Consider the following 15845-nt stretch of genomic DNA (forward strand, 5'->3'; position numbering starts at 1 on the left):
GCATTAATGGCTGTTGCTAAGGCCATATCAATGGAAGTTGACTATAATCACATGGATTCATGGGTTTTCATTGCCTAACCAATGGTTAAGAATAGGGTCTTGGGGCCACATTTTATTTTTAGCCCCCTAAGACTAATTTTGAAGATAAAAATTGCCAACATGTATTTTTTTATATGTGGTCCTATAATGAACGTAACCATATATGTTCCATAAAATTAACATGCATTTCACACGAAAACCCATATGCCCCTGCACTACAATAGATCAATGAGCTTTTCGTCGGCCATGTCGATTTATATGTCACTCTGCATTTGCATAACAATAGATTTTCGTCGGCTTTCGTTCTAAAATGTGTTTTCGTTCTAAAATTTGCATACGTCCACTTTCGTCGACGTTAAATATTGTCAAATATTTAAACAATAATGTACGCCCTCCCAGCCCATAATGGACGAAAGCAAACTTTGAACGGCGAGGCGACAGCCGAGCCCATTATGGAGTACAAAGTTTGCTTGAGTCCATTATGGACTGGGAGGGCGTACATTATTGTTATTATTTTATAGTTTTACCAATTCCAGTGAATTTGTAGACCGAGAAACGCAAAACAACGTATAATATACACAGCGCTGAACATCGTCCGCCATGTTCGGCCCGGAAGCTGAATACTAATCATAGCGACACGCGTACGTACACGTACACACATATACACTTCAATGAACTGCTGTGAACACAAATTTGTTTCATTTTAATTTCAATCTTTTAAAAAAATATTCTTATGGTGTTTACCCCATAATTTCCCTGTTCTTAAATACCCACACCTTTATTGCCTTACGGAATAAGCTTGTATTGTTATGCTCGTTCCGGGGCCGCGATGCCCAATAACGGAGTACATTATCAGTAATAATGTACAGCGATGACGTCACAAAATTCACTGGAATTGGTAATGCTATAATATAATACAATGTATCAAATATTGTTATTGTTATTAAATATTGTTAAATATTGTTAAATATTATCAAAAGATAATGGGTTTCGTCGATTTATACGTCGCATTTTATTTTCATAAGGATCATATTTTTGTTTCTATTTTTTCCCTGTCTGCACAGTCAAGTAACTTGTTTTGTGAATGCATGAAGCCGATGAGGCGAAGAAGTCGGGAACAAATAACCGATCTCTAGTCCAAAAGTGTTGCAAAAAACTGAAACTTTAACAAATGTTGATGTAGTCATGACGTGTGTATTCGACGATCGGGTTGTTGTGTTATTGTCGACCAGCACCATTATGAAACTCACTATACATCCTTTATAACTGGCTATCAAGGTATCAATAATCATAACGTGTTCAACATGATCACAATATTCCGAGTCCACCCCTGTCATAAATTCTGGTCGTTTCCTATTTGTGCAAACAATTACCTGTTCTGATGACGTTGGACAACATCCCTTAATCTACGTCTTACTACAGTAGCAGAATGAATAATGTAAATGTCTTGCACATCTCGAGAAATAATGCGTACATTTGCACGGACATGATCTGCTATCAGTTGATAATTGTTAGCATACTGACCCATAGCTTCCAAAATCAATTGACGTTCGGTACGTGTCACAGGAACCCCGATAACACGTCCGCACCCGACCATTTTTTCACGACAATTCCCTGGAGCACGTGTTCGAATTACTTTGATAACTAATTCTAACATATATTTACATGAATTCTATATTTAAAAAGAATAACAAGGAAAGTAATCAGATGGTTAAAATCATGAAAAATCAATACGTTCTCAACTGATCGCGATCAGGCTACAAAATGTAAACATGTACCATGAACGATTAGCCGACATCTACATCGGATTTTAATCAGATTGGATGGCGGTCTTGTCCAGTCGATTAGCATCAAGTCTATTTTCTGACTCATGTTATCCGATCTGATTGTTTGCTTATGTATTTACGTTTGTGATGTCATTTTTCTCTTCCCTTTTTGTTCGGGTAATATCGTAACACTGTACATGGATGTATCTCACTAAAACATCCATGCACTGTATCAGTCCATGCTCTGTCTGTGATCAGTCCAAGCCAAAATTAACATTCATGATCGCTATCTTTGTATCTTCGAGGTAGTTCTTTATAACTTTCTGTTTAAAATTTTCTGCTCCATGTGGAATCCGACGGGATTTTCGTTTGAATGGCTGCACGCTTGTTTGTAAATGTCGCATGATGACATCTACGACTTTGATTTCATTTTTAGTGGAGCCTTTTGTGACATTGAGATCTCGTTCTTTCATAGTCCTGCTTGCATACGGAGTAATCCGGGATTCGATTCTGACAATTGTCCCCCCTCCTGCTTGCATGCGGAGTAATCCGGGACTCGATTCTGACAATTGTCCCTCCTCCTCCTCCTTGCATGCGGAGTAATCCGGGACTCGATTCTGACAATTGTCCCTCCTCCTCCGTCATGCAAAGAGCCAGCCGTGAAATACGGACTTACAAAAAATACCGGTAACTAAGGAATAAAATCGCCCAGTGGTCAAATATTAGCAATAAATCTATTATTTAGTCGGTTTACCTCATTTTGACTGCAAAAGTCCTATAGCGGATGACCAAAACTATCAAAATCGGAACTTTTCAAATTCTATCGTAAATTTAATCACTTCTCCTTACGTACGTCGGCGCAAGTGTCTCTGGGTAATTATTCATCTCATTCAACGATATCAAATGTGGCGGTGTTAATGAGGGTTTGCAGTTCGCACTTGAAAAGGTCCGATTTCGACGCTTTTTGTGATCTGAGCAGGGAATACTACCGTCAGAGGAATGGAAATGGCGTAGATATTCGATCGGTTGCTAATATTTGATCGTTCGGTATAAATAAAAATCGATCGATAATTAAATTTATAAATCGATAAAATAGAGAAAATATCACTGTATACTATTACATGTATATATTTACATGTCATACCTCTCAGTATCGAAACAATAAACGGTTCATGCATATATTCGGAACAGGTAGCCGGTGGGGGTCAGCTATGAAACGGTGATGCGAAGCCCAGGGTTAGTCGAATCTCCACTAAAACTACATCGAGCTGTAAGCCATTAATACACGTACAATTACTGAAATTTAACTAGCAAATTACAGTCTACCATCTTTGAAACAAGTGAATATATCCATCGCCCTTTTGTAATAACACTTGGCGAATTTCATAAGCTTAAGGTGAACAGATTACACTAACCTAGATCGTGTGGTGGTGTCTGTGGATAGTAGGCTGGTAGCCTGAATGAGAATGAATGGGTACTCTTAGGTAGGTTTTATTTGAGTAGACGTGGTAACAAGGACAAAAATAGTTGACAAACTACTTGAGTGGTAGACCTGATTATTTTTTTTCAAAATTATTGTCAAGTATTAAATTGATTTTACTGGCACAAAAGAAGAGATTCAGTTGAGGTTTACTATACGAAAAGTCAAATTTACCCACCTTTACCCAACATTTACCATACCTGTGACCCACCTAACTACCATCTCTGTCAAGGGGTAGTACGAGCCAAAGTGACACTTTTGAGTGTTCACAGCCCTCAGGGGAGAGGTCACCGGGGGTGAATTAAGTCAAAGGTGTCACTTCGTCTCATACTCACCACATTTACACACCCTCTGCTAAAGATTTACCCCGGTGGAAAGACATGGTCAAATATGACTTTTCGTATAGTGAATTAATTATATATTAAACTAAAATGGTGGACTCTAGTGAAAGTTACAGCGGGTTAAAAATACACCAAACTCAACTTTTACAGAAGAGGATATGAACAATAAGCTCCAAAGCTACGTTTTATTTATTGATGTAGTAACTAATGGATATGCAATATTATGTCTGGTAGCGCAGAATTTTTCTTTCGACAAGGCGTGAAGGAACAGCAATCTAAAGTTTTGCCTTTATTGAAGGCATTCAGTTTACATCTGATATAAACATATTTTTGATCAATAGCATAGCATCAATTGAATCGTTACGTTACAAAGTTATGTATTCGAGTGAATAGACCCAATTATTCTAATGTACCACCCAACCCCAACCACCAACCCACCAGAAAATAGTATCTTAAATCAAATTGTATTGCATTGTTAGCTATCATTCCAAGTTTTTTATTACTCAAAGAAAATCTGACATTCAAATCCTCAACGTAAACAACATGGAATGTACCCTTCTACATCTTTTGGTAATTGTCATACACAAATAACCTTCATTGCTGGGAATAAGTAGTCACATGCCAACTTGACGTCTAAGTCTATCTCATTTTGACACCATTGCAAAGTTGGAAATTAATGAGCACTCATGAAATGCCTTTAACAACGATTCATTTACTTTTTAACATGATATTTCTACAGAACATTGAGGGAGAACTGAATACAGAACATATAACAAAAACGTTCTAAAGTAGCTGCCATATTGACTTTTTCCATTGCTCTAGAAAGTAATTGGTCAAATTGGTCAAAAGTGGGGGTAAAACATTCTAAAGGTTTCTAAAGGTGTTTTACTGAGTGATGTTTCTTTTCTATCTAATATTTGCAAGAGGTCCAATTTATGTAACTTGTATGCTAATATTGAGAGGTAAAATTTCAAATTTTGTGTAGACCTAAACTTGGACTCTATATCCTGTGTAGATTGTACCTGTCCAGGATTCAATACTACATGTGTAGATAGTATTACGTATTAAAACCAGATGCCAGATCTGAAAAGGAATATTTTTAACGTGTGTATGCACACTTGATAACAAGTCACACCAATACGCCGAAATTGGTCAAAAGGACATATCATTTGGCAAGGGTCGTTCTATTCAATAAATGAATGCCTTTATTTTTTTACGATGCATGTACCCATGAATGTACATGGGGAAGGAAGCCATTGATGTTTTTATAGACCCCTTACTTTTCTGAGGTGTTATCAATACACACTTTAAAATGATTAATTGATGTAGTCACAATAACCCTTTCTGGTAAACTGTTCCAAATGTCTACGACATATTGACTGGAAAAATATTTACGTATGTCCAATCTGGATTAAAATAATTACTAAGTAATTACAATGATTTAATTGGTGTAGTAATAACAATAACCCTTTCTGGTAAACTTCCAAATGTTTACAATATGTCGACTGAAAAAATATTTTGGTATATCCAATCTGGATCTGTCTTTAAATCATTTCAATCTATATCCCCTTGTTGTCGAAGTAGATACTTTGAAAAATACAACTGGATCAAGGAGAATATGTAAATGGAAAAGTTTATACACTTCTAGCAAATCAGCTCTAATTCATCTAGTTTCTAAAGTTGTCAGTTTCAATATGCGTAACTGTCCTCATAATTCAAGCCACCAAGCTGCGGAATCATCCTGGTGAACCGACGCTGCACTTTTTCCAAAAATGCAATATTCCTACTCATATATATGTGGGGAAGACACTGGGGAAGCATAGTCAAGGTGTGGACTTACTAGTGCTTTAAAAGATAAAAACCAACCAGAATTTTCATAGTAACTGAAATAATTCATGGTTGGCGTACATTTTTTAAAGAATAGCAATCAGCAACATCAAACAATACAGGAAATCAAATAAACCGGACGCATCATACATAATATGCAAATGATATGCAAATAAAGAAGCCAGCATTTATAATATTGTGATTAAAATGCAAAATTATACAACTGTCTACAAGTTTATAGTCTACAGGATGCCCATAAGTACATGTATACAGATGTAAAGCAATCGTACAGTTCACATATTTTAATTTGCCATCAATATACAGAAAAAACATGATTTTACATCATTTATGAAATTGCTGCAAAAATTACCATTAATATTGTAATAAAAATTGCCAACATATATTTTTTAATTGGTCAGATGATGGGGAACACAATGAGATATATTGGCAAAAATTAACATGAATTTTACATGAAACCCAAAAATCTGCCATATGCCCCCGCACTAGTAGGTAATTCTTTTGCAATTGGCGCGCGTACATTTTGCTTGCGGTGTTGTAATAGGCAAACTCTATTGCTCTTTGCATGACGGTGTTTGGAGTCAAGTCAGTAATATAGACTCGTGCACCTTCATGTAAGCAGGACTGAGAAAAACGAAGTCAGGGGTTTCTGTTTCATTGCACGGCTGTCTGCTGCTTTTCTGTGTAAACTACGGAGCAATAACAACTGGGTAGGTTCACAATCAGGCTGCGACTCTAGCCATAACAAATTAAACACGGAGAAAACATAGCTGCCGCGGCCGCTTCGCCGTGCGATGGTACTGGTTCACGCGGGACATCGTTTTCTTTATTCTTCAGTTTCACGATCGAGTGAGCATTCCTTCCTAGACATCGCAGATTTATAGGTAGGCCGAAGCTGAAAAAGTTTTACACCTTTGAAAATCTTTATTGGAAAAAGAAGCGAAACTCCTTTCACTTCTGGCCGACAATCATCTTTTCGGTATCACAGTCAATGGTCAAAGTAGCAATGCCGCAACTACGGTTGCGTTGTACATCTCATGGTTGAAGCCCAGATATCAGCTATCGTGAAAGCAGCGTTATTGTTATGCAAATTAGCACGGGGGGCGCATAATTATGAAACTAGAAAACATTAGTTCTTATCTTGTTTTCAATATACTGGTATAATATAATAGCGATAAACCACTCCCTGGGGAAGGTATACCACTAGGTTTTGACCAGTGAACTCAATATATGCACTCGCTATCACTTGTGCATATATTTCATTCACTGGTCAAAACCTCTTGGTATACCATCCCTTGGTTTATTGCTTAATCATTGCGTCACAAGCATTTTCCACCTGAAAAATATTACAAAATGTGATAGTACATGCTTTAAGAAAAAATGAAGAAAATAGGTTTACCATTCTGATGTTTTCAATTTCATACTTTGAGTAGCAATGATATCAGTGCTTGTTGTTGTGACATAAGTCTTGGTTACCCAGACTCAGCAGTGAGATTCTCACTTATACTGCCCCATAGAGTCAAGAAAAGAAATGCCAGTTTTTATCATTTTGACTCACAACAACACTATTTGGCTATCATTAGAGGGCACACTGCTTGGGGAACTGTGTTCATGGAAGATTTGTGTCAAATTCAGATATTAATTATGTATGACACAGTGCAACTAAGGAGAATCATTTGACAGCTTTAACTTTGCTCTATTACAGTGATATGACAGAGGCATACAAGAATACAAACAGGTGATAAGCCGTACAAATGTGATGTGTGTGGAAAGACTTCAGTAATAAAGGAAACATGTCTGTACATAGAAGAATCCCCACTGGTGAGAAGCCATACAATCTGTGATGTATGTGGAAAAGCTTTCAGTGTGAAAGGAAAAATGACTGTACATAGAAGAATCCACACTGGTGAGAAGCCATACAAATGTGATATATGTATACAGTCTTTCAATGACAAGAACAATCTTACCAGACACAAAAGAATCCACACTGGTGAGAAGCCATACAAATGTGATATATGTGTAAAGAGTTTCCGTGACAGCAGTGATCTCATAAGACATAGAAGAATCCACACTGGTGAGAAACCATACAAATGTGATATATGTGGAAAGAGTTTCAGTGCGATAGGAAACATGACTGCACATAGAAGAATCCACACTGGTGAGAAGTCATACAAATGTGATATATGTGGAAAAGCTTTTGGTAAGAAAGGAGATGTGACTGTACATAAAAGAATCCACACTGGTGAGAAACCATACAAATGTGATATATGTGGAAAGCCTTTCGGTGAGAAAAAAAGCATAACTATACACAGAAGAATCCACACTGGTGAGAAGCCATACAAATGTGATGTATGTGGACAGGGTTTCACTCAGAAAGGAAACTTCATCGAACATAGAAGAATACACACTGGTGAGAAGTCATACAAATGTGATATATGTGGAAAGGCTTTTGGTAAGAAAGGAGATGTGACTGTACATAAAAGAATCCACACTGGTGAGAAACCATACAAATGCGATATATGTGGAAAGCCTTTCGGTGAGAAAAAAAGCATAACTATACACAGAAGAATCCACACTGGTGAGAAACCATACAAATGTGATGTATGTGGACAGGGTTTCACTCGAAAAGGAAACTTCATCGAACATAGAAGAATACACACTGGTGAGAAGTCATACAAATGTGATATATGTGGAAAGGCTTTTGGTAAGAAAGGGGAAATGACTATATTTAAGAATCCACACTGGTGAGAAACCATACAAATGTGATATATGTGGACAAAGTTTCATGCTGACAGGACATATGACTAGACATAGCAGAATACACACTGGCCAAAAGCCATATAAATGTGATGTATGTGTAAAGAGTTTCAGTGCCAGCAGTGATCTCATAAGACATAGATGAATACACACTGGCGAGAAGCCATATAAATGTGATGTATGTGGAAAGAGTTTCAGTCAGAAGAGACACATGGCTATACATAGAAGAATTCACACTGGTGAGAAGCCGTACAAATGTGATATATGTGGAAAGCGTTTTAGTGAGAAAGGAAACATGACTGTACATAAAGGAATCCACACTAATGAGAAGCCATACAAATGTGATGAATGTGGAAAGAGTTTCAGTGTAAAAGGAAACATGTCTGTACATAGAAGAATCCACACTGGTGATAAACCATAGAACTGTTACATGTGTGGACCAAGTTTTAGTGTCAGCAGTGATCTCATCAGATATAAAAGAATTCACACTAGTGAGAAGCCATACAAATGTGATGTATGTGGAAACGTTTTCATTCTGACGATTAACCAGGCATAGAGCTTAGAAGGATCTACACTGGTGATAATCCATACAAATGTGATGTATGTGGAAAACTTTCCATTCAGCAAGTACAATTAAACAGGCATAGAAGGAGCCTCACTGGTGAGGAGGCATATAAATTTGGTGTGTGAATAAGTATTAAATTACAAATGACACTAGGCCTGGCATAAAAATACACACTGCTTATCACAGTAATGTGATGTACAAGTAAATGGAGAGAGTTTCACTGACAATTGATAAAACAGAAAAATCTCTACCATAGAAATATAATGTATGTTGATATGCAAGCCCTCAGAAAGGAACAGACAAAACTCTCAATAATCAAGAGTTGTCAAGTTCAAACAAATGTTTCTAGTCTAACAGAGGATTCTACATACGATATTTCTATCCATGTGCTTTGAACAACTATGATTTTGAAAATGTCAATAAGAACATATTTATTGTAAAGGATGTATGACACAAACCTTCACATCCCTAAAAAATATTTTAAAAAGAGTAAAAAATCTACCTACCCCACCTATTCTAAAATTGTGCGTAATTGGAACCACACAATTTTTTTTTTAAGGCCTAATATGAAAGTATGCTTGTAGAGTATTTAGACAATGATACATAAAAATACTTATTTTGGTTGATAGATTTCTGATAAAGCCTAAAAAAATATTGTTTCAATTATGCTCAATTTTAGAATAGGTTGGGTAGATAGAGTATTTTAGGAGGGGGATTTTTTTCAAGTGTGACTGTCTAGGTCAAGTAGTTATGTTTTCATTTGGTTTCCATATTGTCTACATGGTATTGGTTTCTTCCAATCAGATGTACAGCCATAACAGATTGGAAAAACAGTTTTGTATTGTCTTTTTTAGCTGATGTTTGTTTCCGCAGTCACTATTTCTCGCAATACTTCACATTGTTCATGATATTATTGTTTATTTATTGAATGCATAAAAAAAAGTTTAGGGTCAGCAGTGATAAACTAATGTAGATGGGGGTTGGGTAATCGGAACTAAATAATTTTTTTTAAGCCTTCAATAAGGAAAGGTTTCTTTCAAAGGTACTTGATTATGAATGTACAATGGTAGTAGAGTTTTTTTAAGGGCTTCTAAATTTATTTCTCATTTAAAGTACTTTACGATGTGTACGGTATTTTGCCCAGTTTGCTTAAGACTTGCGACCTTCAAAGTGTTTTTGACCCAATATGCCCCTTTAGTACATGGCATTTAAAGTTGTTTAACCTGGTACGGTACGCCTCTTTCCTGAACTTTTAAAAAATTGTTTACTTGATACTCTGCATAAGGGTAGGTTATGTATGGTGATATCTGTTGATGTCTCTCTCCGTCTCTCAATCATAGTTTCAAAAATGGCTTGCTCAATTCAAACGAAATGTGGTACTCACCTTTAGGGCAGTGGCTAGAACTGATTAGGTTTTGATAAACATCCAATGAATATTAATGAGGTATTTGCATAAATGATAACTTTCGGTAAATAGACAATATCTTAATAGTGCATGCTTCACTGTTGGTAACAATGCACGTGTTGTATTAAGCATTTTGTGAGCAGAAATAATATATTTATGTTGTATTACTTGTCTGTGTTGCAACTGAATATTCAGAACTCCGAAGTGCCTAATTCCTTCATTGTAATACACCTCTTATCTATACTTTATGAAATGACTTCATTTCCTGGAGAGTGGCATTCCCCATTAAACTAAATATCTGGCATTTGTAGCAATAATGTTTCTAAACAGTTCTGAAATCAATAAATCAATTACAATCGCTAACTTTGGTGTGATACTTTTATTTACATAATTGTAATATTGTTTATTTACATAACATGATTTATAACACCAAATACAACTGTTGCATCAGTAAACATTGTTACTTTGACAGACAATCTAGAAAAATAGAATTTACATTGACATTTAATACTGTTGTGAAAACAGGATTACGGTTGAAATGATGTTGGCTTGGTGTTTCACTCGTGTGACATGACATTTTTTACACACCCTCAGTCAACTTCTAATGCAAAAGAAACAATTACACAGGTGTCATGCACAGTGGGGATGTAGAAGTAGTCAAGTTGATATGTTGATTATCAGTTAGAAAATAAACAAATGAAGCCATTAAAATCATCAAGTCCACGTGTAATGTTTTTTTAGAAGCCTGTTTTTACTGCACTGCGAAAGAATAGCAATGTTTATTACTGTTCAAAGTGATTGGGCAAAGGATCCTACTGTGTTTATTTTGTCTATTATTGTTGTGAAATATGTCTGTCTTTGTGTCAAAAACGTAATATCCCATAAGTGAAATACCAAACCAACATCATTTCTACTGTAAATGCAAGTCTAACAGTCCAAGCAGATCTATATCTCGTGCTGTGTGGCCAATTTGAAAATCTTCCACGAGTACCAACATGCAAGTCTTAATCATTAACATAATGTGTACATGTATTCACCCTCACCAAGGGAGCCTTCAGTAATTACAGGGAGGGGCAAGGCAAATCAAACTCAGATTGTAGCGTAAAATGTAACCCGCCCCAGTTTCCACTTTCTAGAAAATGGTATGCCCTCAACTTCCTTTCGCTAAAACATGATTGAGTCAACCCATTATCAAATAATTCAAAAATATGGTTTCGATGTCCGATATGAAAAGATGCTAAAATCTGAGACGTATCTATAACACTAAATTTAGTGTGGTTCAAGTTCAATAGTGCTATTAGTAGTGATAACTTGTGAACTCAGTACGGATATGTACCACAGTTTTGACATTTTCTTGAGTTGCAGATTGTTTATGCATTACATAGAGAGTTGACGCCTCTTTGAATACATGCACAACTTTTGACCCCATATTTTGAATATATTTTCCAAGTTGCCCATATTCAAATTTTTCAAAGATTTCTGTCTCTGACTTCTGGCTAAAAATGTAGAAATTTGACCCCTAGTTCCTAGCGGAATTGTAGACCCCTTGTTATTGAATCTCTCTAGAATTTGTGTTTGTAATTTGAATCTGCCAGGCTCAGGGTACATATATACCCTAATGCTACCCAGTCCCAAACTGTAGTGAAAAACAATTTTTGCCCATGTATGCCACACAAACAGTGGCACTGTTTATAGTAATTTCTAGAAACAGTAACCTCCAGCTGTGATTGGAGCATACACAGAAAGGCTTGGGTTATGTTCACATAAATACTATGAGTACATGTACACACTGAGGCTGTATTAAAGTCGTACAACAACCACACACACACTTACACATTACATGCATGACAAAAAGCTAGCCTGTTTACGGTGCTAGTGATACTCCGTTTATGGTATGTGGTATGAAAAATGAAAAACGGAGTTCTGCTAACGCTGTAAACAGTCTAATCAAAAGTGCCGACAACCACATATGGCAATACAGTTTTCAGAGTCCATGTATTATACAAAAATATTGTCCTACTATAGCACCCTTATCAACTTGGCGTTTACACAAGACACAGCATACCTTGATAAATACTTCACCTGTCCATTTCTCCCTTCATGCTGACCAAGCCAAGTAACTAAAAACAGTACATGTAGATGTGAGTATAAACAGCTTTGCTAACCTTTTGTAACATAATGATAGAGTTCAGGTGAAATCTGGTTATGTTGCTTAATGCCCAATTCCACAATCTTGCCAAATAGACTTACTACAAAGTAGCCAAATTCTATAAAAATGTAAGTTTGTGAGGTTAAACCAGGCCATAACACATTCTACTATTCATATTTGATTAAAACTTAAAAAATTTTCAGATATCAATTAAATGAAAACTTAGCTAAATTTTGAGATGGTATTTCACAACTACATTGTACATCAAATTAAATACAAGAACATAACTTTACACAGTGGTCAGCTTGCCAGTTCTAAAGTATAAAACATTTTGTAAAATAACTTTGACAAAAATCAGGCCTGGATAATGGTTATATCCAGCAGAGAAAGTGAACACCTGGTCTGTCAGCCATTCTTTAAGCAATGAACACCTGGGCATTACTTATTAATACAGCCATGCACACCTGGTATGTTGGCCATTTAATAAGCTACAAACACCTGCCTATCACTCATTCACACAGCCATGAAAACTTATACTGTCAGCCATTTAGTAAGACATGAACACCTGGCTGTGACTCACTCATACAGCCATACACACCTGGTCAATCAGCCACTTAGTAAGCTATGAACACCTGGTTTGTTACTCATACATACAGCCATGAACACCTGGTCTGTCAGCCATTAAGCAATCTATGAACACCTGGTCTGTCAGCCACTCACTCAGCTATGGAAGACTAAGACTTCATTGAAAATGCAGAATCATGAACAACAAATGACATCAATGATGTACTTCTCAAATATTGCACTAATTACAAATTACATTCTGTAAAACTCCATCAAATACATAAAATAGACAGTATACACACATTACGCAATATCTACATAAAACTCTACTATGATTACATATTATCTGTAGCCTATCAAACTCAGATATGAATGATTTTGATTTGTCACAATATAGCAATTCACAAGTTAATCAGCCAATCAAATTCTAGTACGAGATTGAGGCTGCCCCACCATACTGTCAGTTGATTGGTCCAATACTGCATAATGATGAAAATTTGAATGAGATCAAGAGGAAAACTATTTGCTCAATTTACATATTAATATTCAAATCCTTTTATATCCAATAACCAATCAGAATACACTATGAATTGGCATTTTCAGTTGAAGTCAGTCAAAATAACATTGGCCAGAAATACAGAACTGTATCCACATTTAAAGTGGACATTATTTCCATGGGTTTCATGCATACAGAGTCTGCCTCAAAATAGGTGTATGCGTGTCTGTCTGTGTGTGTGTGTACATATGCGTGCGCATGTATGTGCCCATATATGTATGCATGTGTGTGCATGTATGTCTGCATGAGTGCGTGTCTGTGTGTGTGTGTGCGTATTATGTACATGTATGTATGTATGTATGTATGTATGTATGTATATATGTATGTATGTATGTATGCATACATACATGTGTGTATATATCTGTCTGCTTGCTTGACGTGTGTGTGTGTGTGTGTGTGTGTCTATACTCTGTTCAGTCAAATCAAACCTTAAGTTTTGGACCCTACAAAGAGTAGCATTACATATTTCATCCAGTGAAATGTTGTTCTATTTTGAAAACAAATCAAGATCATTTCTGGGTCTCTCAGAGGCTACATGTATAACGTTAACATGATTATTTACACTAATAAAAGTTCTGTCTTTTTCCTTGTTCTGTGTATTGGTGGATGACTTGTCTTGTCAGTTTGCCTTGGTTTCTGTCAGATTTTTTATCAATTTATGTCCAATTTTACCCCTAATTTTCACATTCTTTCTTGCCATAAAAAGTGTCATTACTGTATTGTTTAATACAAAACTTATAGCTTAGCATAGCTATTCCTGCATGATTTGCAACTACGGTGATTTTGTGTCCAATTTTGACAAATTCATTACACCTAAAAATATTGATCTCATCAGCAGTTTTATCAAATTGCACGTGTACCAAAGTTGGAATGACTGTCTTATTGAAAATTGTGAAATAAAAGTACATTTTTTGTAGTTAATATTCACGATGCCTTATATGGCAGCTAGTTTGTATGAATATTTATATATATGTAAATTAGGTGACACTATGACATCATTTCATTGGATAGTGAACATTGGTTTGCATGGAAACGGCACATGTTTAACATGGCCTGAAACAAGTTAGGAGATGTGTATTAAATGGGATAACATTTGCTTTGCTGATAATACATTTTAGAATCATGTCCGTTATTTCATACCTTTATTTTATATCAGGATTTCAGTACATTATTCTCAAGCAGTGGTTTTCTTACAGTGTTTAGGTATATAAAATGAACCTGAATTGCTGAGGTATATTTTATACCAGGGTTCCCCCACCAATAATATGGAACATGGTATGGAAAGCTGTGTATAAGTTTTACCAAATTTCCCCTCCCTGTTACCAGGTTTACGAAATATTAGCAAAGACACAAGTCAGGTATATGTACATGTATGTCCTCTAAAAGTACAAATCACAACTACATGTACATAGCAACTATGTAGAAATCAGTTCTTGACAAAAAAAAAACCCACACTGCTATAAATATAAAACAACTGTAAATAATTCATGTTTTCATCCTAAATTGCACTTCTTTTTCTCTAAATTGAAGAAAGTGAACAATTTAGGGACGATTGCACGATGTCACACAAGTCAATAAACGAACTTCATTCGTTTAGGGGGGAAAGGGGTCTGGCATCAATGCAATTGCTGAACTTCATTTTCGTCACCAAATTTTGAAAGCTTTCACACCTTTAACGATAACAGGTTCTGTATTTATTATTGATATGTTGATAAGTCATTAAAACTTACTGCTAATGTGATGTACAGTGCTGGGTTTCCACAAATATTTTAATGTGTTTACTATGTTTCTACACTGCATTGAACGTAGTGATGTGACTGCATCATGTGGGCAGTGTCATATATAAACATGTCAATGTCACACTTGTGAAGGTTCATTTAGGGGGGGGGGGGTTTGGCCTAAACGAACGAAGTTCATTTATTGAACTAGTCTGACATTGTGTGATCGTCCCTTGGGGAGTTGAAATAGTTGGGTGTGTATCTTACTCCTCAACTGTTTTTGTCCACAGATCTAGTTCACTAGCTGTTTAGTAACACTAGACATCAATGCATTTGAGAGAAGTAATCCAATACATTGGCACAATATGCCAACATATGGGCACCAGTATGGTGTATGTTGGTGATAAAATCTGTTTGGTTATAAAAAACATTTGATTTAGGGTTTACAGATTCTAAATATTGGCACTTTCAGAAACTCTATGCGAGGTAGAAAAGCACTGTAACTTGATAAAATGAAAACCTTCAATTTAGGTTGTTACTAAGAACAAGCAGGTAATAATAAATATTAATAACATAGACATAATAACTAGTACACCATAAAATACTGTCTCTGCATATATATACAAATGTATACACTGTGTATAGTGACACTGCCATTAC

The 15845-nt window shown here is 35.9% G+C and overlaps 1 protein-coding gene across 1 annotated transcript; it reads left to right on the forward strand.

Annotated features, from left to right (window-relative positions):
• Positions 1-7349: 7349 nt before the first annotated feature.
• LOC144433131 (uncharacterized) lies at positions 7350-8649 on the forward strand. Its single transcript, XM_078121440.1, has 2 exons — positions 7350-8215; positions 8379-8649. Exons 1-2 carry the CDS (start codon positions 7350-7352, stop codon positions 8647-8649), a joined length of 1137 nt encoding a protein of 378 aa, XP_077977566.1.
• Positions 8650-15845: the final 7196 nt, after the last annotated feature.

Source organism: Glandiceps talaboti, chromosome 3 (genome assembly GCF_964340395.1).
Source record: "Glandiceps talaboti chromosome 3, keGlaTala1.1, whole genome shotgun sequence".
Classification (NCBI taxonomy): domain Eukaryota; kingdom Metazoa; phylum Hemichordata; class Enteropneusta; family Spengelidae; genus Glandiceps; species Glandiceps talaboti.

What these genes read in the sequence shown, in the direction of transcription:
- LOC144433131 (XM_078121440.1), top strand. Translation starts at nt 7,350, where the DNA reads ATGACTGTACATAGAAGAATCCACACTGGTGAGAAGCCATACAAATGT. An exon ending in ATATTTAAGAATCCACACTG is followed by an intron (nt 8,216 to 8,378) that starts GTGAGAAACCAT and finishes TAGATGAATACA; the next exon opens with CACTGGCGAGAAGCCATATA.